The 27,194-nt window shown below is 49.5% G+C and overlaps 1 protein-coding gene across 4 annotated transcripts in view; it reads left to right on the top strand.

The window, feature by feature from the left end:
• LOC142931296 (uncharacterized) overlaps nucleotides 1-24,615 on the top strand; it is a 37,949-nt gene extending 13,334 nt beyond the window's left edge. For all 4 annotated transcript variants that reach the window (XM_076075037.1, XM_076075038.1, XM_076075036.1 and 1 more), the window contains 13 exons: nucleotides 501-668; nucleotides 789-946; nucleotides 3,069-3,169; nucleotides 4,880-5,026; nucleotides 6,152-6,286; nucleotides 7,766-7,959; nucleotides 11,347-11,487; nucleotides 12,928-12,987; nucleotides 13,315-13,442; nucleotides 18,212-18,254; nucleotides 19,672-19,720; nucleotides 19,919-19,956; nucleotides 20,081-24,615. In XM_076075037.1, the coding sequence (XP_075931152.1) occupies nucleotides 501-668; nucleotides 789-946; nucleotides 3,069-3,169; nucleotides 4,880-5,026; nucleotides 6,152-6,286; nucleotides 7,766-7,959; nucleotides 11,347-11,487; nucleotides 12,928-12,987; nucleotides 13,315-13,442; nucleotides 18,212-18,254; nucleotides 19,672-19,720; nucleotides 19,919-19,956; nucleotides 20,081-22,016 (3,298 nt within the window). In that variant the 3' untranslated portion in view covers nucleotides 22,017-24,615. The remainder of the gene's footprint in view (nucleotides 1-500; nucleotides 669-788; nucleotides 947-3,068; nucleotides 3,170-4,879; nucleotides 5,027-6,151; nucleotides 6,287-7,765; nucleotides 7,960-11,346; nucleotides 11,488-12,927; nucleotides 12,988-13,314; nucleotides 13,443-18,211; nucleotides 18,255-19,671; nucleotides 19,721-19,918; nucleotides 19,957-20,080) is intronic.
• The last annotated feature ends 2,579 nt before the right edge of the window (nucleotides 24,616-27,194 follow it).

The raw sequence follows: 27,194 nt of genomic DNA, 5'->3' as shown, positions 1-27,194 counted from the left end.
CTTCCCCTAGGTCGCCTCATCCTCAAATCAATTCCTAGTACGTTATGTAAACATCACCACTTGGGAGACAAAGGCGGCCGGGCGTGGTGCTGGCCACTCACCCCCCTCGTGCTCTGCCAGCTTTCATAGGTGCTTGCTAACAAAACACACCGCCACAGTCTGTTCAGGCTAGATGGGGCGTCTTTGTTGAAATGTGGGATTGTATGGGTGTGTGTGGTTGTGCCTGCAGAAGTGTAGTGCACTGAAGTACACCACAAGTGACCCAGGTTCAATTGCCACTCGCTGTCGCTCACTCGCCATCTCGCTCACTCACACCCTCGCTCATCTGAATCATTCGTGGACCATCCCTCAGTCAACTCGAGGAGACAAAAGTCGTCCGGCGTGGTTCTGGCCACACCACCACCTCGTGTGCCATGTTGGCCTTCATAGCTGCTCGTAAGCAGGACTGGCCCCAAGAGTCTGTTGAATCTGTAGGGGAATCGTCTTTCGCGTGCGTGCAGGCCGGCGCCGCAGAAGCTGCTGTTTTCCGAGGGCAGGCTCATCATGCTGGTGGACGACTTTTACTACGGGCGGGCCGAGGGCACCCGCAAGCACTTCGATAGCAACATCATCATCACGACGCCCTTCAAGTGCTACAGCTGCGCCAAGGTGCTCAAGAACAACATCCGGTACGTGGACACCATCGCGGAACCCTGTCTCTGGTAAACGCCCTCATCGCGGTGGCGGTGACTGCGGCGGCGCTGGGAAGTGGGCGTATGGCTGATGGTGGCGGCGGTGGTGATCGGCAGGTTCATGAACCACATGAAGCACCACATGGAGCTGGAGAGGCAGAGCAACGAGAGCTGGGACAGCCACACGAACTGCCAGCACTGCTTTCGCCAGTTCCCCACGCCCTTCCAACTGCAGTGCCACATCGAGAGCGCCCACAGTGCCTGCGACGCCCCCAGTGAGTAACTCGCCCTCTCGCACACTCATCCTCTCGCACCCTCTCACTATCGCTCGCTCACCCTCTTGCTTACTCATCCTCTTCCTCACTCGCTCTCCTGCTCACTGGCCCTCTCGCTCACTCGCCATCTCACTCATTCATCCTCTCGCTCACTCGTCCTCTCGCTCACTCATCCTCTCACACACTCTCGCTCACTCGCCTTCTCGCACACTCATCCTCTAGCTCACTCACCCTCTCGCTCACTCACCGTTGCTCACTCGCCCTCTTGCTCATTCATCCTCTCGCTCACTTGCCTTCTCGCTCACTCGCCTTCTCACTCACTCACACTCTCGCTCACTTGCCTTTTCACTTGCTCGCAATCTTACTCACTAGCCTGCTTGCTCACTCACCCTCTCGCTTACCCGGCTCCTGCTCACTCTCCAGCCTTATTATTTGTTTTGACTTGTCTCTTTTCCACTGCCATGTCTGTTCTTGAAAATAGCCGCAATCGCCAAATCCACGATCCGCAAACTCAAAGGCAAATGGGAAAACCAGTGTTTGGTGAAGGTTTGTGATACGACACCCACCCCTCCTTTTGTTTCGTGTTACCCTATATTAACCCTATATATCAAACCAAGCCTGAAACAGGAAGTATTTTTTTATGTAAAAATATTATTAATATTTTCTAAAGTGTTCAATATTTACTCACAAATGTATAGATTGAAAAAAAAGAATGTAGTGTACAGTAATTTACTGTACATGTAAAAGTGAACCTCCAAATAAAGATAAGGTTAATGATGCAGCACTCTTAACTTATGCAAGCCTCATTAGACCTCCTTTGCCAGTACCAAAATGTAATAATAGGGTTTTTCCCCTTTTTTTTCTGGCAACAAAACTGAAACCTTTTTACAAGGATTCATGTCTGCATTAACCACAATAAAAGGCGTCTTTTGGCGTCATGTGGTCGAGCACCAATTGGGTTGAGGCTCAAAAGAAAGCCGTCCCTTGGTGTGGACAAATCAGTTTCAAGGACAATGCATATATTATCATAGTATGTTTTTTGTTTGGATTTTGACTGCAGGTATTGTGGTTAATGCAGACATGAATCCTTGTAAAAAGGTTTCAGTTTTGTTGCCAGAAAAAAAAAGGGGAAAAACCCTATTATTATGCAAGCCTCTCTGGTAATTTATCCTTCACACTACACTCACTCCCACTTAATTTTCTTTTCGCGGCCCATTGCAAAATCATAACGGCACTGATAGAGAAAAATCGCGTGGCCGAACCTCATGGCCTCCTCACTTGCCGCTGGGAGAACGTAGCGAACTGGGACCCGTGATGGGCTGCACGGGAGACGGGGTGGAAACAAGACGGCGTTGTGTGTGCGTTCGCGGCAGCATCGTTGCGAGCGGTGCACTTCCGACGCGTACACGAATCTCACGGTCAACTGCGAATGGCCGAGCCGAGGGCGCATGATTGGCGAACTGTGCTTTGATAAAATTTGGCGCGAATGGTCAAATCCGTGATGGTAAAATCCACGATGGTCAAGGTTTTTGCCGGACTTGATTGGTCACATTGTGACTGCTGTGCGGTTGGTAAAACTATAAAAATAAACTATTAAACATGTTTTATTTTACCAGGTAAAGCCCACTGAGCTATGTAGCTCTGTTTCAGAAGCGAACTGGCCACAAATGATAGCTTAATGAAGTGGATTATCACATAACTTTATAGCAGCCAAATACTCTGAACGCATGTTTCTAAATGTGGAGGGAAAAACAGGAGGACCCGGAGAAAAATCCACACAACCACGGGGAGAGAGACACTCAAACTACATATATACAGAATCGAACCCACGACCTCCTGTATACCAAGAGAGGTAGTTAACATCTTGCCGCTGTGGCATCCCATCTTACCACCGTTGGTAGCATCCTTCATCCCCTTCTGTCCCTTCAGCGCTTGCACTCGCTTTGACCGTCACGCCACGGTAAATGTTCATAGCAAATGCATGTTAATCAAAAGCCATAGATTCTCCTTGGCTCAGGTTGACGTATTTCTGGGGAAGGGGGAAGTCTGAGTGGACGAACCTACGGGTGGGTTTGCGAGCCATACTCCATTTGGGATTGTGCCTCTGCCGTCCGCTCCGCAGCAAAGTGCAAGATCTGCGAGCTGAACTTTGACCACGAGCAGATGCTGCTGCAGCACATGAAGGAGAACCACAAGCCCGGCGAGATGCCCTACGTGTGCCAGGTGAGGCCGTGCCATCGTCCCACGGAGGGGGCATCGGCGCCAGTAGTGGCAGTGGCGGGGGTAACGTTGACTGTTTTATTGTGGCACAGGTGAAGACACCGATTGGGAACTGAATGCATGTGTTCAATGGGGACCTGGTTACACGATACGAACCTGGTTACAGCTGAAGTCATTGTATAGGCACACCTTGCTAAGCGCGACTACGTAGGACGCCGGTTCATTACAGCGCTTCTTGTCCTGGATATTTTTTTTTACTCTAAATGAGAACACGCAGCAGCAGCGCTGGTCTGAGGAATGTACCCACCCCCAACATTGGCTCCGCCAATCAGAGCGACGCATGCTCTCGGCCAATCAGGCCCTATTTCTTTTGATTTGTAGTCACGATTACATTGTGTGAAAAAAAAAGATGTATTTTTGTGTAGCCAGATGAAAAGTCACGAGACCAGGGTAGAGTCTCAGGCTCCATCTAAAAGAAAGGTCACCATACAAATTAAAACTCATGGCATCGCTAAAACCACGGAGGTCTTGGAGCTCTTCTCTGAGAACGAACCCGGACTGGGAGCACAGAAGCAGTTCCCCCACCGCTGCCTTGTAGTACAGTGGAATTCACTCATCAGTAGAGTACATAATACTGATGTTTTAAATTATTTTTAATGAAGAAATAAACTTTTCCCACGGTATTATTATTAGTGCTTTCACCTATACCCTAATGAAGGCCTCGTATATTTCTCACGCGAAAAAAATAACGCTGTCGGGAACGCATCACCACATATACAATGGTATTACGACCCCTTTTGGCACCGATTAGATAAGCGCTCACTTCTCCAGGAACGTATTTTAAGCGCTAAGGGAGGTCTGCCTTGAAAACAATGAATAAGCAACTCTGCAATTTGTAGGTCGTGCATCAACACCGTACAACCAGCACAAACAATACAAGTAGCATCAGGATCATCGGAATCTTTATCCTGAAGAATCCCATGCATCTCATACACAAAGGATTTGGTGTGAAACAGCACCAAGGTTGGTAAGATTAAAAAAAATACATTTATTGCAAGTGAATGTGAATGGAAATTTGAGGTTTGAACTTGATGTAAAGTTAGGACAAGGATGGTGAGGTTTTGATGCCAAACATTCTCGCTCGGTTTTCCCAGAGAACGGGTTTCCACACGGAGGGGGTTCTCATATGGGGGAGGGAGGGGGGCCTTGAGCAGGAACAGGGAGGAGCTTCATTAAATGATTCATAAAGATATTTATCAAAACTATTTTTGTAACCACTTTGAGGATGAAGATAGCCCAATGGTGTTCCCTGCATAGATCAAGGAGAGGAGCTGATTAATTAAAGTTTACAGTGATTAAGCGTTCTGTAGGGGGCATGGAGGGCAAAGCGGAGTGGGACAATGGAACCCGTTTAGCGCTGAGGCAACACCAGGTCTATAAATGACATAACGGTAGTCGAAGATGGAGAGCATGGTAGCTCTAGGGATTTCCAGTCGTAGGCAGGGTGGAATGCAAAGTTTATATCTGTGGTGGTGGCGGCGGTCGCAATGGTGGCGATGGTGGTGGCGACGGTGGTAAAGGTGGTGGTGACTGGCGGTGATGGTGGTTGTGACGGTGGAGGCGATGAACATGGTGGTGACGGTGCGTGCGGTGACGGTGGTGACGATGGTGGTGATGGTGCGGTGATGATGCATGTGTTGACGATGTGTCTAGGTGTGCAACTTCCGCTCATCGGTGTACGCCGAGGTTGACTCTCATTTTCGTGCTGAGCACGAGAACACCAAGAGCCTGCTGTGCCCCTTCTGCCTCAAGGTCATCAAGAGCGCCAATGGCTACCTGCAGCACTTCATGCGCCACCAGGTCAGTGTGCGCCACAGAGATCCCTGCCGTGTGCTCTGTCTCTGTGAAGGGGGTGAGGGGGTACTGGACTACCGACAGAATCATCGATCAGCGATTAGCCCAGAGTCGAGATGTCTGGTGTATGTATTCTGCTTATAGTCGAACCGACAGCCATGGCAGATTATTGATTCATGGAGGGTTAATCACTCAGTCGATTCATTGGCAAGCGATCCACGAATCGAGTATTCCCATTGGTTAGTATAGCGTCATGTAAAGCGCCCCCCCACCTTTTTAATTAATTAATTTCTGCATGGCCGGTGATTCGCTCGCAGTCCGTTTTTATCGTATTTCAGCGCCACGGTTAGGGATGGATACGAGCGCCAGAGGAGGTGATCGTGTACACCGACACGACGCGTAACTGTCGTACCATTTGATCACTCGCTGGGTAGGCTTCTGGGAGTTTATGTAGGCCCCCGATGGCTTACATGCTTAAAATGTAACAACAATGTCAACTTGTAACGCGGCGCCACCACCGCGCAGCATTTGCTCGATCTCGTGAGAGAGGATGACTTCAGAGGCCATGAGAAGGAGACATAGACGAGTGGCAAGGCAATAGCAGCCACATGGTGAGGAGCTGGGTGCCAACAATTACCCAAGCTCTGGTTCTCTGTATATTAAGGTGTTACAATTAACGAGTGTTTATATATGGGAGGAAACCGGAGCACCTGGAGAAAACCCACGCTTGCGAGGTGGCAACCCTCTATTCAGGTGGAGGCCAACTAAGCAGGGTACTGCTCCTCGTCAACACCTGTCCTAGGGAAGGGAGTTTGACAACATGTATGTGAGATCCACCAACCCTCGCTGCTGCCTCCACAGGGCAGGGTTACAGGAGGCCACGTGCAGTGTAGCCCCATCACCGGCTGTCTATAAGGTTCCTGTGGAGCGTTTTATTCCGGAATTTGAGTTTCTGCTTCCCGCTAGTCTGTGGCATTCATTTCCTGAGTGATTTTATCTATTATTATTGGACTCAAGGATCCTTTGATTGCGTAAAATATAGTGGGGAGAAATTTTGCACAAAGCCAGCCGGTCCGGCTGGCTTGCTGAGCTAACGCTGCGTGGCCGCCATCGCCGCCGCTGCTGTCACAGAACAAGGGCGTGTTCCGCTGCAGCAAGTGCCGCCTGCAGTTCCTGAGCAAGAAGGACAAAATGGACCACAAGACGAACCACCACAAGACGCACCGCAAGCCCCGCCAGCTCTACGGACTCACGCCAGGGACCAAGGTGAGCCGTGCGGGACGCCACCCCGCGGCGCTGCCCATGCGGCACTACTCATCCAGCATTGCCCGCCCAGCCATGTTGTTTGCGCTCGTAGTCGGGAAACGCCAACGAGGACGGCGAAAATTCCGCTGGTCTCGTTAAATCACGGGAAGAGAGGGGTCAACGTGAAGGTGCCGACCTGCTGTTGCTCACTTGCGCTGCTGCCTGCAGACGGGCCTCCACCACGGCCAACTACTGCAGGGCACGGCGAGATGTTAACTCCCTCGCCTGGTATACAGGAGGTCGTGGGTTCGATCCTGACCTTGATGCCTGTCTATATGGAGTTTGCATGGTCGTGTGGATTTTCTCCAGGTTCTCCGGTTTTTCTCTTTACATTTAGAATCAACTTGTGTTGAATATTCAGCTGCCTTAAATTTCCACGTGATCAGTCACTTCGTTGTGATATAATTTGTGACCAGGTCGCTTCTGAAAAAGAGCTATATAGCTCAGTGGGCCTTACTTGGTAAAATAAAAAATAGTTTAGTTTAGATTTGCTCTGCTCTTCCCCATTTTTTTTGTTTGATCATTATAATGCGCAGCGGCCGCCGCACAGGAGTCGCTCGCTCTCGAAGAGAGAGGATGACTGCGGCGTGAGGAAGAACCCCGAAAATGGGTGGGAAGGCAGCTACAAGATATCCCGGCACTGACAACTTCCCAAGCTCTGCGGTGCTCTATATATTAAGGTGTTATCAGCTAATTGAATAATTGTTGACATGTAGGAGGAAACCGGAGCACCCGGAGAAAACTCACACGTGCGAGGGGAAAAGCTATTGATGCCTACGGGAAGAGAGCTTCACAACATCTCTGCGTGATCCACCAACTCTCGCTGCTGCCTCCTGAGCGCTGGGTTGCAGGCCACGAGCAGAGCCACCACCACAGATGCTGTTGTTTGCCACAAAAAAATTGGAAATGCTGAAGCCACGTTAGGTGCACTGGTCTTTTGTACCCAACGACTCTACCTCGCTTCATGTTAGATGCCCATGCCAATGACCCGATTGCAGATCCTAATCATCTCCTAATTAAAAGCATAGTCACGCAGACACTACGCCTCCTACCCATAGCTGTCCCTCCACATAACAAATACAAGTGTTGTTTTACTAATGCTATCAGCCTTACGACCTCCCTCCTGGGGGGTGAATGCATCATCATTTCAGCAGCGCTGATGGTGAGCGCCAGCTAACACTGGAGCTGGCTCGACTCAGTGCCTCACCAGCAGGCAGGCTTGCTTACAAACAACTGATGCTGGTGAAACTACCACCACCACCCGTCTCTACCAACCTTGTGTGCGGCACACACTGACCTGGTGCACAACCTGTGGTGGGAGAGACCGACAAGCCAGCACTACCGCCCCGATTGCAGCCCGTAGGCCCCAAGCTGCGGCCCCTTCATGACCTCTCGACCACCCTCCCCATTTGCTGCCCCCTTGCCCGTACGTCCATGCAGGTGACGATTCGTGCGTCGCTCACCACCGAGCTGCTGGCCTCAGCCAATGAGAGCATGGGCCCGGGCAGCTCCTCGGGCCTGCTGCTGTCTCCCCGCGCCACAGACGGGGCCTACGGGGGGGGGCAGCAGCAGCAGCAGCAGGCGCTCGTACGCAGCGTGCCCGCCGCGAGGCCTTCCAGCAGCTTCAGTGGCAGGTGGGGGGGAGAGCATGAACACGGGTCTGGGACTTCCCGTGTGTGTGCGTGATATGCGCATGGGTGTACGAGTGCGTGTGTGTGCCAGTTCGTGCTTGTGTGAGTGTGTGCGTGTGCAAGTAAGCCTCCTCGTTCTTGTAAATGGGATGGTGTAAACAATGGGAGTGGGCCTGCTACCCGGAACACCTCCTCCGTTAGCCAGGGTTTCTGGGGAGGTCTGGACTTTGTACCCAATGCAGCCATAGCAGTTGCACGAGTCGCTGTCTTGCAACTCACCCATTTTTCCTCGGCGTCAGGAGGAGGGGGGGGGGGCGATGCTAGCCACCAGTTGCAAGTGATGATGAAATTCCCCCTTGTAACTTCCATCAGCTCAATGAGACCAGGCCATTGAGGGTTTGATTGGGGTCCTTGATGGATGATTGCCACCACAGTGAAAGTATGATAGGCATATCTTACAGATGACAAACCGATGGTCATTCGGGAGATCAGCTCTACCGTAAAGTCCTGGTGTCAAGGACGTGGACCCGTGTTCGCTTTTCCGTAACTATGTAGTCCAGCAGATGTTCTTGCTTGACCTCCGTGTGCACCCATGATTGGTGTTGTGTGAATGTGCCTATACCGGAACAGCGTGTTGGTGATTACAAGTCCATGGGCTGCACAGATGTTTAGCAGCCTCCTACCAAATGTTATTGAGCTGATCTGGCCCATGGCTTCCAATCACTCCAGACCAGGTTCTCCGCACCATGAACCACTCAGACATTAAAGTCACCCAAGGACAGGAGGTCATAGAAGGAATCCGTCCAATGATGTTCATCTTATGTGAGGGCGGAAGTCACCGCCACTACCATCCCTCTCTTCCCGTTGATAGGGAGGCGAGCCCACAATAATCTGGGACTCGTAGCTTCCCACACCTTGCCTCCATGCTCCCACACCCCCTTCATTATTTTGTTCAAAAGGAGTGCCACTCTTTGTTGTTTGGTAGTTTCTTGCCCCGATTGGACAACTGTCCACCCCTCATGGTGACTGGAGCCAGAACTAGTTAACTGGACCTCCTGTATACCACAGAGGTCCAAGCGGCATCGGTTCAACTCCCGAAAGAGGAGTCGAAGCCTCTCCTCCGCAGTGATCATTCGGACACTGTACCTGGCCAACCTCTGTTTTCCTGGTGTTTTTTGAAAAACCCCGAGGGGAGGAGTAGAGTCTGGGTCCCCCAGATGGGGTTTTGCCTGGAGACGTAATAGACGCCCCTCCTCACTGGGGTCACCAACACAAGCTTAAATAGGTGCTTCCACTATGACTACTGGTATAAGTTAGTGCTAAGTGAAGTGGTTACCAGCCCTTTGCACACACTCATCTGGACAGCCTTCGATTGGAGATTCGGCGAGCCGTGCGAAGCTGAAAGCATAAATGGTGGCTGCGATTTGCTGAGGAAATGGAAGCTGCCTCAATAGTAACAAAGCGCTCTTTAAGACCATCAAAAAGTAGCTTGCAGCGCCACACTTATCTTTGACCCCTAAGAATAGGTTTGCAGGTTTTCGGAGCATTTCTATGATGTCTTGGGGGAGGGGAAACCCGTAAACTCAAACATTATCAAAGGGCAAGGTGGGATTAACCCTATTGGTGCTGCTGTGCTTCAAATATTGGAGGAAGTAGCCACTCCATCTAAGTGGTTGGCTCATGTGGCATCTTTTGAGGAAGTATGAAGGGCGATCTGGAGCTTGAAACCAGGTAAAGCGCCGGAGAGAGATTACCTCCCAAGCGAACTGCTTAGGGTGGGTGGCATTTGTGTGCACACTTCCTGACATGACATCATCACTACCGTCTGGTCCACAGGATGTATTCTGCAAGATTGGAAGGATATTCTGGTGGTACCTCTCTTTAAGAAGGGGGACCACACAGTTTTCAACAACTACAGGGACATCTCCCTCTTCAGTGTGTCGAGAAAGGTCCTGGCAAGGATTATTCAGTATCGCCTTCCCAGGCAAGCTGAGGAGAGGCTTGCGGAGCCCCGATTTGGTCTCAGACCAGGGCGGTCCTGCACAGACGCCATATTCTCTCTTCGTCTGCTGCAGCAGAGGTGTAGGCAATTCCAATAGGACCTATGGTACCATCAATAGGTCAGGGCACTTGATTGTTATTCATGCTTTTGGAGTCCCAGATCATCTGCTCACAATCATTAAAGACTTTCATGATGGTGGGCTGGCCCAGGTAAATTTGCGTGGCCAGGAGTCCGAGCCATTGGGGTGCGAAAGGGATGTCCTCTGGCTCCTACATCTCTTTCGACCACATCATTTGAGAAGCTTTCCATGACTGTACCAGAGGAATTTCCATCTAGTACAGATACAATGAGAGGCTGATCGATGCCCGGGTGTGGTTGAGGGATGGCTTCTTGTTGGTGATCTGGTGATTGCTGCTCACTCTGAAAAGGAGTTGGAGGCACTGCTGCTGAACCTGGTGTGTGTTACTAAGAGGTGGGTCATTACCATCAGTCCCACCAAAACTAAGCACCTGCCTGGGTATTTTGTGTCATCAAATACTCCACACCCTCAACTCCCTGTTGGTAACAGGGCAGTTGTGGAGAGTGGAGAGGTTTCTATACCTGAGTTAATGTGCTTATGGGCAGCTCCAGATTGACAGCAGTGGTCTCACTCCGAATCAGTCGGGTGGCATTGTCTTTTCATTGGCTGCGTAATGCTATATTTAAGCTACCTGGTGTGTCGCGCCACACAAAGCTTCAGGTCTTCTCGGCTATACAGTTATACTCTCTCTTCCCTACGCTTGTCAAACGTGGACCCCCCTAATGGAGCATCTGCGGCGATTAGATGGCTTGCATACAATCCATTCTGGATTTAATCAGGCTGGATTATGGGAGAAGCTCACAAATCCCTAAAAGTTCTGGACACAGTCCCATCAGTGAGCTCCTCCAGCAAACAAGGCCGCGTTGGCTGGCTCATGTAGCTCGCATGCCCAGCCACCGCATGCCCAAGCAGCATTTGTTTGGCCAGATAAAGGGGAGTTAAACGGGCATGGCATGGGGTGGAGAAGAGATGGACTGATGTCGTACAGGAGGATGTAGAGCTGAGTATACTTGCCAATGACCGGTACCAGTGTTGTCAAGATCGGCCGTTATGGAGGAGTGATGCTCAGAGCAACGAGTGGAGCGCTTGGCAGCTAAAATGCAGATAGTTGGCACAGTAGGGGGCACAGCTGGTCCATCTGCCAGTCATCTCGGTCAACCCATGGCATCTGGGTCTGTCCCGTGACCTCCTGTCAGCAAACCTTCAACACTTCACGTGGCCTCGGAGTGCCCTTGGCCTGGCACAGGTGATACTGCTTTGTGGCAAATTGCAGCTGTTGTTGTTGTGTGTGCGTGTGTGTGTGCGTCAGGCCAAAGGGCAGCTTCCAGCACTGCGTGGAGTGCCGGCTGGAGGTGAAGGACTTTGTGAGCCACTTCCCCACCTACGTGCACTGCTCCTTCTGCCGCTACAGCACCAGCTGCAGCCGTGCCTTCGCCGAGCACATGATCAGGTGTGGGCACCAGCTTCTGCTCGCCGCACCGCAGGGCCTGACCCGCAGCCATAACCGTAGCACTGCACTGCAGGGTGCCCCCAAACCCACTGTCAAGACACCACAAACATAACCCTGATCATAGCCCAACTTTTACTCTTGCCCAGCTGTCTTAAGACCCTTCACTCCAATGTTAGCCCTAACCCAGATGCAAAAGACCCTGACTCCTAACCCCAACCTTACCTTTTTCTTCTTCGTAGACATTAAACCAGTTCGGTAGAAAATGCAAGACAAAACTGAATATTCTAGATTTAAAGCTTTCGTGACTGCAAGGATCCATACTCTTTGGTTCTATTCGGTAAAGTCACGCCAATGAAATGCTAACTTTTATGCTAATTCCTTTGTCAGGGCGCTCGGCTTCTTCTCACACAGCTTAGAGGTCGCTGTCTGAGCTTGACTGTGTGCACTCCAGCGCTGTCCTCTGGACAGTCTTGTCCCCTTCACTCACTCCACTCACTCACTCCACTCACTCCACTCACTCCACTCACTGCACTCACTCACTCCACTCACTCACTCCACCCACTCACTCCACTTACTCACTCCACTCACCCACTCCACTCACTCACTCCACTCACTCACTCCACTCACTCACTCTACTCCCCCCTCCCTGCTGCTGGTCCGTTATGGTCCCCACCCACTCCTGGTCCATCATGGCCCATACACCTCCTACGTATATCGTGCTCATTTCTATACTAATTCCTTTGTCAAGCACTTTGCTTCCTCCCACACAGCTTAAAGGACGCGACCTGGGCTTGGCTGTTTTCAGTCCAACGCTGTCCTCATGACAGCACGGTCCCTTCACCTGATGAAGGCCACTTGTGTTGTGGCCGAAACGTCGTGAATTTTTTATTTTTTGTTGTTTGTTACGTGACTTTACCGAATAGAACCAAAGAGTATAAAACTGAATATTGCGTGATAACCTAGGTTACAGGAGTTGTGTGTTCATAAATATACTTACCTTGCTCTACATGAGCCTAATCCAAACCTTAACCCCAACTCATGTTTGCAAGCACCCCAATACCAAAGTTAACCCTCACCCCTAACTGCTTCCACCCCTTCCAAAAGGACCCAAACTCCAACAATAGCCCCAAACTGGCACTAGGGGAATCCTACCCCATTGCCCCAGTCTTATCCCCAACCAAGCTGCAGGAACCCTCTTACTCACCTCTAACCCTCACCCTATCCTGGATAAAGCCTCTCACCCCTGACCCCGACCCTCCTCACCCTGGCCCCACTTGTCTATGAGGGGGTAGCGACCCAGCCCTGAGGGGGGTAGCGACCCCAGCCATGAGGGGGGTAGCGACCCAGCCATGAGGGGGGTAGTGACCTCAGCCTTGAGGGGGGTAGTGACTCCAGCCGTGCTTGTGTTTAACTCGGCGACTCGCTCCCCGTGGCGTGCAGCGTCCATACAACACGCAAGCCGCGCTTCAACATGTACAAGACGTTCCTTTGGCAGATGAGGTATGGCCGCACTGAGCACCCCACCGTTCTACGCAACCCACGGAACTGTGTATCACACCGTGCAACCCACCGCGCTGCAGTCCCCACCACGCTGTGCTTCCCACCACACTGCACACTGCGCTGTGTCGTGTTCTCCACCGTGTCATGTTCACTGTGACACAAACGTGTTGTGCTCACCACCAGTGTTGTGTTCACCGCAGTGTCATGTTCACTGTGACACGAACGTGTCGTGCTCACCACCATTGTCTGTTCACCACTGGGTTATGTTCACCGCTGGGTATTGTTCACCGTGACACGAAGACGTCATGTTTCCCCACGTGGCCGCAGGGGCCAGGTGCTGGCGTGCACGTGCGGCGTCAGCCACAACTGGCAGTCGTTTGACACGATGGCCAAGCACCTGCTCAGCTTCCCTGATCACGACTGTCACCTGGAGATCTCTGCCGAGGAGGTCAAAGGTGCTGTCCTCACCCCTTGTCCCCACACGCCCAACCTCACCAGTGGCAGAGCTGACTTGTACCTTTGGAGGCGAACGGTGTTCGTGCACGCTTGAGGCGTTGTGCGCTTGTAGCCGTGTTCCGCCGTGCTGCCTAACGATGGCACCCCCCTGTATGTGTGCTTGCCTGCGTGTGTGGTCAACCACATGTGTGCTGACGATCTGGTGATTGCTGCTCTGTCGAGAAGTTGGGGGCTCTGCTGTTGAACCTGGAGCATGCCACTAATTGGTGGGGACTTATAATCAGCCTCACAAAAACTAACAACCTGCCTAGGTATTTTGTATCATCAAACACTGCACCCCTTCTAGTGCCTAGGTATGAAGAGGGTTCCATACCTGGGCAGTGTGCTTATGACCAGCTCCGGTTGGACAGCAGAGGTCTCACTTCATCATCTGCGTAACACTGTGGAAGCTTCTTCTTGGTTCTTTCGGCAAAGTCACGTAGAATGACACCATCGCAATCATTGAAGACTTGGTTAATCAAGGACTGCATACTGATGTACCCCCCCTGGTGAGACACTGCTTAACCAACACATACTTCACCTGGAATGGAACTTTCTACAAACAAACTGAGGGCACTCCAATGGGCTCCCCCCTATCTCCGGTTGTAGCCAACGTTTTAATGGAGAAATTTGAAACTGACGCCATCCAGACTGCCACTCTACCCTTTTTGGATGTCCTAATTAAAAGGAGACCTGATGGTTCAATGAGCCACTCTGTCTACAGAAAAGCTACCCATACGGATGCTTACTTAAAACCGGATTCCCACCACCATCCATCCCAGAAGAACTCCCTCATCAAGACTCTATACCATAGAGCCCAATGCATTTCCGACCAGGAACACATTGCCAGTGAACTCAAGCACGTACAACAAGCTCTCAAGGCTAATGGTTACTCCGACTACACAATCCGCAAAGCCATCACTCTAGCCATGAAGAAGGATCCTCTTGAGCCATTCAAAACTATCACCTTACCCTACGTTGCGGGGGTCACAAAAAGATCTCCAAAATCCTGAATAAACACAAGATCCAGGTCCGATTCAACACTGTACATAAAATCCGTGACCTAGTTCCGTCTGTAAAAGATGTGGTTCCAGACATACAGCACCCGGGCATCTACAAACTAAGTTGCCTCTGTGGTAGCAGCTACATTGGAGAAACCAAACGACATATCTCGGACCGCATCCGTGAACATAAAGCAGACTTGAAACACGGTAGGACGAACACCTCAGCCGTGGCAGATCACTGTTATAATTCAGTGGGCTCACATGACATTGACTTCTCCAAGACGGAGGTTCTTTGCAAGTCATCCGGCTACCATGAGAGATTTGTTCATGAGGCCATCCACATATACAAACACAGAGACAATTTCAACCGAGAAGATGGATTCTGGCTTAGTAACCATTGGAAAGACGTTATAAACCATTTCGGTTCTTAATTTATTTATTTTACGGTGACTTTCAGACTGCAGTCCATTCGCTGGCACTGCCTCTTAATACCTTTCACACGACGGTCAATGGTATGGTTTATAGCATGTTGTATAATAAATAGTATAACATTGTAATGTTTAACAAAATTCATAAGGCAATATATTGTATCAGTTTAACACGTAGGCTTTTGCGACCAATATTATTCATAATAAAGGTTTTTGGGTCAGATCGCGTTATTTATAAATGTGTCGTAACCCTCCACCACCCGACATGGCCAATCAGCAAAAAAAGTGTCACGTTGACAAAAGACAATTAGTTCACTACTTTAGCCCACCGGTGTGTTGAGTGAATCCACAACATTTACAGTTTGAATACGACGTTTCGCTGGTAATTGCATCCAGCATCATCAGGCAATTCGCCAGAATGGTAAAGCCCTCACTTGCTCTCGGTCTTAAATGGAGCAGCAGGGTGACGTCATCATTTAACCCATTTCAGGTGCAGTGATTTGAGGCGGAGGGGGGGTATTGTAATTATATAATCGATTGGTAATCAGTCAATGGTTATGATTAGTAATGAGTTGTAGATTAGTAATTAGTTGTAATGTGTGTTATTGTGATGATATGCTACATTAGTAATCCGTTAATTAATGTGTTTCCCCTATAAGGAATTGTAATATGTATTTAATAATACTCTTCCAAGCCGCACTAAGCCTATCGCTATCAGAACGATTAAAGTTATTTCTGTTTATCTCAATTTCAATGGATTCTCTAATTAGTCTTTGCCAGTAATAATTAGTTTTACACAACACTTCAACGTTATCAAAATCAATTGAGTGTCCTTGTTGACAAGCATGTTCTGCCACTGCCAACAGTTGTGTTTGAGATAATTTAGTGTTCTTTTAGTCTTATGCTGATGTTACGTCCCATCTGTCCAATATAGCATCTGCCACATAAACAATTAATCTACAACTCATTACTAATCATAACCATTGACTGATTACCAATCGATTGTATAATTACAATACTCCGCCTCAAATCACTGCACCTGAAATGAGTTAAATGATGACGTCACCCTGCTGCTCCATTTAAGACCGAGAGCAAGTGAGGGCTTTACCATTCTGGCGAATTGCCTGATGATGCTGGATGTAATTACCAGCGAAACGTATTAAAACTGTAAATGTTGTGGATTCACTCTTCAACACACCGGTGGGCTAAAGTAGTGAACTAATTGTCTTTTGTCAACGTGACACTTTTTTTGCTGATTGGCCGTGTCGGGTGGTGGAGGGTTACGACACATTTATAAATAACGCGATCTGACCCAAAAACCTTCATTATAAATATATTGTATCGTAATTGTATAGTGAATATACAGCAGTGTGGTATACAGTAGGATGGGTAGAAGAATACATAGTGTAATATTACAAGTCTAATATTTTACAGTCTAAATTATAGGGTAGTGTATAGTATAATTCAAGGGTGGGTTTGTCTATGGCAGTGTATATTACGGTGTATAGTCGTGTAATGTAGAAAAAAGTTTAGTTGGAGACATATCAATATAATGCATAATGTTAGAGTTTATATTGGGCTGTGTATACGATATTATACAATGTTGTTTAGATTGGAAGGTATAACATTGCAATGTATAGTAGTCTAGTTTATAACATAGTTGTAACGCAACACAGGACAGAGCAGCGCATCGTGGCTGTTTCTCTCTATCTCCTCCGTTCTGAGCATAGATGGACTCGTCCGTCTGAACAAAGCTCGTCGCTTTCCGTGGTGCTAACGTTGAAAAGAAAAAAACGCCACCCTTTTTTTTCGACATAGAATTGTAATGTATAACGACTTATTGTTAGTAGCTCAGCTGATTGGCGAGTATATTGAGTTTATTGATAACATTGATGTAGTTTATATTTTAGTTTTTTATCAGTTTACTATATGGTATTCATTATATCGTATAGTGTATACCCAGTTACTTTATGTTAATAGCTCAACTTATTGAAGAATATATTGAGTACATCTATTATATTGATGTAGTTTATACTTAGTTTTTTCACATCGGTTTATTGTATGATAGTTGGGTAGTTGCAGTCCTTTAGCGTCAATATACTAAATGCCTCTGTTGATATGAAAACTCTCACTTTAACATAGCTATTTCCGTGACCAGTTACATGCTAATCCCTCACATTAACATCTTGTTAATCTCCCAGTTACATGCTAGTTTCTGACTTTAACACCCTGCTGATCCAACACTTTAACACAGCTATTTCAATGCTAAATTCTCCTGTTGATATGTAAACTCCTTTGTCAAAGCGCTCTGCTCCTCCCACCCAGCTTAAAAGACGCTGCCAAGCTTAGCAGCGTTCATTGAAGCGCTGTTGTCCCGACAGTTCTGTTCCTTCACCTGAAGAAGGCTACTTGTGTTGTGGCCGAAACGTCGTGAGAGTTTTATTTTTTATTTTTATTATTTTATTTCCATTCTACATGACTTTACCGAAAGAACCAAGAAGATGAATCCCTGCAGTCACGAAAGCTTTAAATCGAAACTGTGGAAGCTACCTGGCCTGTCAATCCACACGAAGTTTTGAGTCTTCTCGGCCACGGTTATTTCCTCCCTTTATGCTTGCAAAACGTGGACCGCCTCTAATGGAATATCTGTTACAGCTTGAAACATTCAGGCTGGCCTGCCCTACGATCCATCCTGGGTTTAACCAGGCTGAATTGTGTGAGGAGCTCACAAATCCTTAAAAGATCTGGACGCAGTCCTATCGGTGAGCTCTTCCGGCAAACAAGGCCACGTTGTTCTCAGTAATGTAGCCTGCATGCCAACGTAGCTTTTGTTTGGCTGGATATAGGAGGCTAAACGAGCTCGGCACGGGCTGGGAAGAGATGCACTGATGTGGTACAGGAGGATATGGAGCTGGGTGGACTTGCCAAAGACCGGTACCAGCGGTATCAAGATTGGTCTCTATGGAGGAGGTTTATGAGAGGGAGTTGGAGGCAGTCGCCCTCCAACAACAACGGAGGGCAAAGGAGCAATGCTCACAACAACGAGTGGAGTGCTGGGTGGCTAAAATACAGCAAGTTGGCACAGTAGAGGGCACAGGTGGTGCGTCTGCCAGTCATCTCAGTTAACCCATGGCACCTGAGTCTGTCCCGTAACCTGTCAACGAGCCTTCGACACCACACGTGGGCCTCAAAGTGCACCTGGCCTGGCACAGGTGCTGTGGTGATGTCACCGTCACTTGGTAGAGAATGGCGGGTATTGGTATGAATTGGTATTGGTGTGTGTGTGCGTGTGTGCAGACGTTGTGTTCGTGCGCAGGAAGAGGACGAACTTCTCCTTGTAGTGAGTGATGATGTCATATGAAGCCTCACGTTCCCCACAACATATACAAAGATCTCCTGTGCAGCCTTAACACAGACTGTTGGCGCAAGTGCTGTTAGCGATCACATATGAAGGCCGGTACGGCACACAAGGGGATGATTGCCGAGCACCATGCCCGGCTGCCTTAGTCTCTGAAATTGTGGTAATGTTAACACACTGTATCAGCTACTCATTTGAGGCTGAGTAGACCTAGGGGAGGCCCAGGACCGGTTCAGATAATCGACACTGGTGGTGGCCATGAGCGGGAATCGAACTCGGGTAGTCATGTTCGTAGCGCAGTTAGCTAACCGCTGCACTATCACTCCCCAGACCCCACATACGCATACAAGTGCAAAACCTTACCCATTCTTGAAAATGGCCGCAATTGGCAAATGTGCAAACTCAAAAGCAAATATGACACCCCACCCCTCCTTTTGTTTTCTGTTACCGTACATTAACCCGAACATGACACATGAAGTATTTTGCATGTTAAATATGAGCAATAGTGTTAAACATAACTTGTACAGTAAATGTATAGAATGAAAACAAATTATTGTAGTGTACAGTACAGGTATCCCTCGATTTACGAAATTTCGCGTTAACACAATTAACAAATTAGGGACACTTTTCGATTAAATCAATCGAATTTCCACGTGAATAAAATTTCACTACGGCACGCGCTACGACATCGTCAAACAAGAAACACCCGGGAGGCTGCGTCATCCATCCGCGACAGCGTCATGTCCCCATAGTAACGCCTCCACATCATCGCCTTTCCAGGCATTGCAACATGCAGACCTTTTGATGAGTTCCCTGATATAGGTTCATTAATTAATCACTATTAATTAATTAATATTCAATCGTTTTAATATTTACGTTCTTAATATTTTTGTATTGTGAAAAGTGATATAGGTGTATATTTTTAGGCTAGGAGTTGGAATGACCGTCCGCAACACATCCCTAGTTTTTCATATGAATGAGAAACGCTTTTCCAATTTACGACATTTCGTTTTACGCGTCTTTTTAAGAACAAACTAAAAAATACTTTAACTTACTATGAATGATGATAGATTCATGATCACTTCAAGATTTTTTGGGGCCATTGCAAAATAATAAACAAATGCACTAATTAAGAAAAATTGCACCGCTGAATCCCACTGCCTCATCGGCCGCTGGAAGAACAGAGCAAACTGGGACCCGCGATGGGCAGAACAGGAGACTAGGTGGAGACAAGACGACATTTGTTATTTTCCCATGGCAGCATCGATTTGCTGTACAAACGCACACGTGCATACACACTCGCGCACACGTGCACACAAGTATACGTGTGCACATGTACACGCGTACACCCTCTGTGGGCCGCACTTCCCTGACCCTGTCCGCCTGTTTGTGCTGACAGTGATGACACGATGAAGGCCGGCTTCATCAGGAGTCTCTCTCTGTCTCGGGTGAGTCGCAGACTGCTCCCCACGCTCTCCGTGATCCCTGTGCTCTCCGTGCTTCATATGGCTCCCTTGCTCCCCGTGCTCCCCATGCTTCCCGTGCTCCCCTGCGCCCCTGCTCCCCTTGCTCTCCCTGAGCCCCGTGCTCCCCGTGCTCCCCTGCTCCCCACACTCACTCTGCTCACTGTCTTTGTCTCCCAACAGTCACGGCCTGGAGCGGGGAAAGTGGCGGCAAAATCAAGGTATGGCATCACGGCCACTATTAAGGGTTAGAGGTGAATGAGGCTTGGGGGCGAAGGGCGGTGTGGAGTGAATGCGTGCAGGGTGTGATAATTTTAGCATTCGGGCTCCTTGTCTTTGCCGTAGTGACGAGGTGATTGTGCTGGACTCGGACTCGGACACGGAGCTCACCGAGGTGAGCGTGACCCCGGCACTCAAGGCGACGCCCGTGGAGGAGGAGGTGGTGGAGGCGAACGCCGTGCCCAAGCTGCGCATCTCGCTCGGCTTCCTCAAGCCCCGGGGCGGCGGCACGGCGGCGTTGGCCACCAGGGCAAGTGGCCACACAGCGCTGGAGTCCCAGGATGAGCGGCGGGAGCCTCGGCCAGGTGGAGATGACGCTCGGCGGCGGAGCAGATCTCCTGTTGCTCTGGCCCAGGGGAACAGCGGCAGCGAAAATGGCGCCAGCGAGGGGCCCTCGTCCGCTGCTAATAGCACAACGGAGGCTGCCGGCGTGGGGACTGAGCGGGACGGCGATGCCGGCAAGCAGCGGCAATGGCGGCGGCAGCAGCAGGTGGGGGAGGAGGTGGAGGAGGAGCAGGGTGGCATCACGGGCACCATTGAGGAGGCGGAGGAGGAGGCGCGGGGCTCCCCCCTCGCCAGCGAGGACGAGGAGGCCGGGCTGGAGGGCTGCTGCGAGTCAGACGACGAAGTGATGCAGCGAGGAGACGGCGGCGTGAAGGGATTGGGGGCAGACTTGGCGGCGGTGGAAGAGGACCAGGAGCAGCAGGAAGTGGAGGGGAAGCCTCGGTACTCGCCCATCAGCGACGCCTCCCAAGTGGAGACGGAGCGTTCGGGGGAGGAGGAGGAGGACAGCCGCTCGGGCTGCGCATCGGAGAGGAGCGACCGTGACGACGACGGCGGCGAGGTTGAGGAGGGACGACGGCCGCACCGCCGCAATGATGGGGAGCAGCATGGGGCCAGCGATGAGAGAGGTGATGCTGATGAAGGGCAAGGTGACGGTGAAGAAGTGGGTGGCGATGAGGTGGGTGGCGATGTTAATGAAGATGAAGAAGAGAGTGGGCATGGTGACATGGAGGGTGATGAAGGTGATGAGGTGGGTGGAAATGAGGAGGGTGGGGATCGTAGCGAGGTGGGTGGAGATGTTGATGATGAAGAAGAGAGTGGGCATGGTGACATAGAGGGTGATGAAGGTGATGAGGTGGGTGGAAATGAGCGTGGGGATCGTAGCGAGGTAGGTGGAGATGTTAATGAAGATGAAGAGAGTGGGCATGGTGACGAAGAGGGTGGTGATGGTGATGAGGTGGGTGGAAATGAGGAGGGACGTGAAGATCTGGATTGTGATGTTGATGAAGGGGAAGGTGGTCATGGTGATGAGGGTGATGATGATGAGAAGGGCGGTGATGGTGATGAGGAGGTTGGTGATGGTGAAGATTTAGGTGATGTTGATGAGGTTGGTGTTGATGAAAGAGAAGAGGACAGTGATGTTGATGGTGAAGGGGTGGGTGACTTTGAAGATGGTGATGAGAATGGAGATGTCGAGGAAGAGGAGAGAGAGGTTAATGGTGAAGATGTTGGAACTGAAAATATTGCTGATGAAGTTGTAGGTGAAGAAGGTGGTGATGCTGATGAAGAGGGTGGAGATGCTGAAGACGAAGATGGAAAATATGAGGGTGGAGATGATGGGGGAGATGATCGGGGAGATGGTGAGGGCGAGGATGGTGACGGTGGTGCGGGCGGCAAGGATGGGGGAGGAGCCGACGAAGAGAGTGACCACACCGAGGATGACAGTGGAGGAGGGGACCGTGGCGAGGGGAGGGTTGGCCATGAAGAGGAGGGGGACGAGCAGGTGAGCAACGAGGGTGCCCCGGGGGGGCAGGTCCGGGGCGAGCTGGAGCCGCTCACTCCCTCCGAGGTGCTGGAGCAGGAGGCGAGCCGCATCCTCCATGCCGACCGCAAGGCGGCGGCGGTGCACGCTGGCACCACTGGCCCGGCCAAGCTCGTCAAGCGCCAGCCACTGGACCCCGGCGCCACCGCTGCCTTCAAGGGCAACACCATCAACTGAGGACGTTTTGTGGCTCATTCCTCTAGTTCACGTTCCGATCAACCTGAGCGACTGTCTGTGGCTCACTCCTCTTGGTTGTAGTTCTTAGTCCCTGACTTCTGGAGGAGATGCCGTTGCTGCTCGCAGGCACCAACAGCTCTGTACAATACTCGCACGGATTAACGGTGGCGGTGGCGAGACAGTGCGGATGGGCAGTGATGCTATATGAGCGTCGTTCTTTACGGAAACGAAAACTGCAGACATTGACAGTGTTTCGGAACGGGGGGCGGTGACCAGCGCTAACGCCCGTACTGCCGCTCTGCTTTTGGTGCTCAGGGCGGCACCCTCATGCTGTCCTGCTCCCCAGACCCCCCACCCTTATATGTGTGGGGGGCCTTTGAGTTCTGTCATCTGAGCGATCTCGTGTGATGTAGCTATGTTAAGGTGGGAACCTGGAGTGTGGCTGAGTTGTTTCGGGTTGTGCTAAACTGTTCGGTTCATATATGGAAGCCGCATGTTATGCGAGGCTCGTGTGTGTACATAGGGTGTGCATGTTGGGTTTGTGAATTTGGGGGCCCCGTATTGTGTGTAGTGCGTCGTGCGCGAGTAGGCTGTGAATACCGAGTTTTGTGGTTTTGGGGTTGTGGGATGCTTGCCATGCGTGAAGGCATGCGTGGGACCTGCATGTGTGTGGGCGTCTGTAAGGAAAAAACTTCCACACATAAATCAGTCTCTTATCATTTGTACTCTACAGGTATATATAAAAACGCATAGACGCACACACAACGGACTGCGGAGAGTACGTAGATATGACACTAAAGTTCTCAGCACTTGTCTGAGCGGTTTGTTATACCCCCCCAACCCGGGTTGTGTTACATAGCCGTAGGAGATCGTACCACGTCACTGCGAGTGAATGTTGAGGGGTAACCGAGAGTTGGGAGATTCGCCGACCAGACCGGCGCCACCGTGTGGCCCAACCCATTACTCCCACGGAACGTGCGGCCACGACCTCCCCCCACTGTGCGGAGGTTGGTTCCCGTGGAGGGCGGGTGGATCGTGTAGAAAGAGAGCCGACTGGGGCCACCGCCCCACTCCACTCCCCCCCCCCCCCTTCTGTTTGAATGCACGCGGTCCTGAAGTTTTTCTTCTGGGATGTGGAGAGTCGCTTGCAGCTGCCCTCCACCCCCTCGCGTGGAAGAGGTAGAGAAGATGCCCGAGGTAGATGGGGGCTGTTTCCTCCTGGTGGTCGGGGCAGCTGGCGTTGGGTTAAGCAGAGTTGCATGCGGATGACCCTTTGGCCGCCCTGGTCAAGGTTCACGCAAATTCACAAACCTGGCAGAGTTGGTCGTCTTCGCTGAAGGGAGCCTTGACGAATGGTGAACAGGCCACGCTTGATAAGGGGGAGGGGGTGGCTGAAAGAGGGTGAAGCTTAGGGGGTGAGCACTGCTGCACAACTAAACATCCCTGCCTGTAACTACTCGAGCAGCCAGACCCTACCACCACCAACTACACTATAACTCCATAATAGAGGTTTTTTTTTGGGTTAGATCGTGTAAATATATAAATGTCGTTCAAACCCGCCACCACCCGACACAGCCAACAAGCAACATTTACAATGTTGTGGCTTGGCTCTCCAAAACACCGGTGTGCTGTACTAGTGACGAATTGGCATGTTCTGTTTACGTGACAACCCTTACTAGTTGGCTGTGTCGGTTGGTGGCGGGTTTTAGCGACACATTTAGGTGATCTAACCTAAAAAACCTCTTATGGATGATATTGGTCGCAAACGCCTACGTGTTAAACTACACTATAACTCCTGACTTAAAGCTTTCGTGACTGCAGGAATTCATACGCTTTGGGTCTTTCGGTAAAGTCATGTAGATAGAAAAATAAAATTAAAAATCACGACGTTTTGATCGCAACACAAGCAATCGTTTTCAGGTGAAGAAATACAGCAGGCGGACTGCTCAGGCAGGACGACAGACTGCCTCAGCCGTCCGCCTGCTGTATTTTTTCACCTCAAGACGATTGCTTGTGTTGCGATCAAAGCGTCGTGATTTTTAATTTTATTTTTCTATCTACATGACTTTACCGAAAGACCCAAAGAGTATACTATAACTACACGACCATCCAGACCCGACCACCACTAACCCTGCTACTAAACTTGTCAGCCAGCCCTTTGTAATAAAACTCTCGCTGGTCCAACGACCTCTAGCCCTGCCCTTACTGAGACAACCAGTCCTCATCACTCGCCTCGTTACCTCTCCCTTGCAGGATCCTAAACCATCCTAGTGTGTCGACTACCCACGGCATCGCCGTGATGCGCCATGGAAAGTCGTGTTGGCGGGCGGCCTCGGTGATCATAAACCAAAAAGGCTAAGGTTTCGGCATTGTGTATTGTTTCGACAAAGAGTACATTTTGTAAATCGCCCGTGTTTATGCTCTGCTTGACGGTGTGGCGGCAGCGGTATGGCGTGTCTCGTGTGGCTGATTCCATTAACAATCGCAGGAAAATAAAATTACTTTTTTTTACTGTTGGTTACTTTTAGTTTCCCAACGACTTCTTTGATTGGATAAAGTGCCGTTTAACATTCAAATAAAAGTTGTGTGGAAATCAAAAGGGACCGACAGCGAATGCGTACATTCAACAGCTGTTACCTTGCAACCCGGTGTGAGACGTGCGCCTGCTTGGTGAGATTTCTGAACGGCTGGTGTTCTCAAGGTGGCAGAGAGAGTTTAAGGTGGCAATGCTCGACTGTCGCCGTCGAGGCTCGGCCGTGGGATAAACATGGCACAAATCGGGGCACACGACGGCTGCTATGGAAGCGATTTGTGTTGGGGAATTGTCACTTGGTCAAATTTAAATGGCGCAAGCCAAGTTATATGCCTCATACTTGGTGGAGACCTGGTGAGGAAGACGTTGCTCTTAGTATTGAAACCGCCCGTTATCTCAACTTGTCCATTAAACGGAACTCTAATTCCACGTGTAAATGTGCTCCGGTAAAAATGAGGGTTGGGGTTACCTCGCTCCCCCTAGGCACAGCCCACACCACCTCGACAGGTAAACGTGAACGGCGGTGGTTGTTTCACAACGGTTTCATCTTTCGTTCTGCTCGTACGTGGGTGTTTAGCTCAGCTCGCCCTGACACTGCAGCACGAGTGTTGGCCGCTGCCACTTGGGTATTATTTTTACAAGGGAGATCCGTGGTGCGTGAACACAGCACAAACAACAAAACAAAGACGAGAACGACTATTTCAGAGAACGAGTACAGGGTCCTTAAGGAATATTGCACAACTAGCGAATTGCACTACGAACAAATGCTGTAGTTAATGGTCGTAAACACACAAATTAAAAAAAAACCGTGCAAATGTAATATGAGAGCAAGAGGTGTCAGAAAAAGTGCGATGTACAAATGAACTATATTTAGTCGAATACATACAAAACCGAAAAATACAGTGCAAACATGTTGGGAGCATGAGGTGCTAGAAAAGAGTTCGGAACGGATGCAAGCTCAGTGTTTTGATCTCATAGGGATGGTCGGCTGAGTGAAGGAGGAGAGCCAAGGTAATGTGGATTAAGAACACGGAAAGACTTTACCAAATAGTTTTAAGAAATTTAATATTTAGTAGAAATAAGTAGACACTTCTCAGGCTCCGGGAGGGAGCTAGGTGAACTTTTGTGGTCCTTTAGGTAGTTGGCAGATTTGTTTAAAAGGACCTTTAGGAGGAAAACAGCCCGGTTATATCTCCGGATATACGGGGGAGACATTTTAGTTTATGTACAGGTTGGCTACGTACGGTGCAAAAGAGGTTCAACATGAATTCTGTAGGGGGTATTAAAGGCAAAACAGCAGAGTGGTGTTATGCAATGAGACGTAGATTCTAATGTATATTCACAAGCAGTCAATGCTATCACAATCAAACATGGGCAGGATGGCGGCAGTATATACATATGGAGTCGTGGTGGAATATATAATTTTTCTGCATAGAATTCCAATTTAATGTGGGTCTTGAAAGACAGTTTCGAGTCCAGGATAATGCCTCGATATTTAAAGTTGTTGACCTGCTCATTAAGATGTGTGCCCAGTGCCTCCAATATGCATATGTGGTGGGAGAGGTTTGGGGCAGCCGGAGTATAATATAACTTTGGTCTTCATAGCGTTGAGGACCAGTTTTAAGGAATTAAGTTGTAGATGCTGTTGCGACTCCTATGGGATTTATATAAGCCATCAGGGCTGTGCCAGCAATTTTTTAAAATGTCAATACAGACTGGAGATGGCTAAATTGTTTACCTACAGAGGTAACATGATAGGGCCTAGCATTGTGCTGAGGTAATCGCTTAGCCATAGGAGTCCTGTCGTGATGCTGATATTGGCAGAGACGATTTGAAATCGGTCAGAGAAGTAGTTGCAAATCATGTTTATTGCACAATCTGATAAATTAAGGCATTTAGCCTTTGCAACCGTACAGCGTGATCCACGGTCAAACAATTAAGATAACTCGAGGAATAAGATGGCACAATGATGATGAGATTCAGGACTCTTGAATATATAGTTCAGAGTATCAAGTACCGTAGAGGCTCGTACTATATATATTTTTTATCCAAAGCCAGATTGCTTTGAATGAAATAGGGCATGTTCTGAGATGCAGTTTGTGATTTTAAGATCTCAAGGATCTTGAGAGGGGAGAGGATTGAGATGGGGTCGTCCGTAGCATCACCTTCACGCACTACACCTCAAATCTTGACAAAGCTTTCGTGACTGCAGGAATTCATATTCATTGGGTTTTTCGGTAAAGCCACGTAGATAGAAAAAAATAATATTACGATGTTTTGATGGCAACACAAGCATTCGTCATCACCTGATGACGATTACTTGTGTTGCGATTGAAACGTTGTGGTATTATTTTTTTTATTTTATTTACGTGGCTTTACCGAAATACCCAAAGAATGTAACTACACCTCCATTAAGCAGTTTTCCTATTCAGGAGAGACGGATTCCTCTGGAATGGAATGGTTGAATTCATGGGCTATCGGTTTTGCAATGAAATTTGTCATAAGGTGCAGGTCAAAGGCGGCAGGAAATGTTATTCTGATGAGAGGGGAGTGAGGAGGGCGGGCTGGATGTTCGCGTGAAAGACCTGGCCTGGCCTGCAGATGCATAGTGTGAGTTAAACTCACTTATAGCTGCAGTTTGATTA

The sequence above is a fragment of the Petromyzon marinus genome, chromosome 52 (assembly GCF_048934315.1).
Source record: "Petromyzon marinus isolate PM22_M1 ecotype Great Lakes invasive population chromosome 52, UKy_Petmar_22M1.pri1.0, whole genome shotgun sequence".
Classification (NCBI taxonomy): Eukaryota; Metazoa; Chordata; class Hyperoartia; order Petromyzontiformes; family Petromyzontidae; genus Petromyzon; species Petromyzon marinus.
This window is presented reverse-complemented; position numbering and strand designations above follow the sequence as displayed.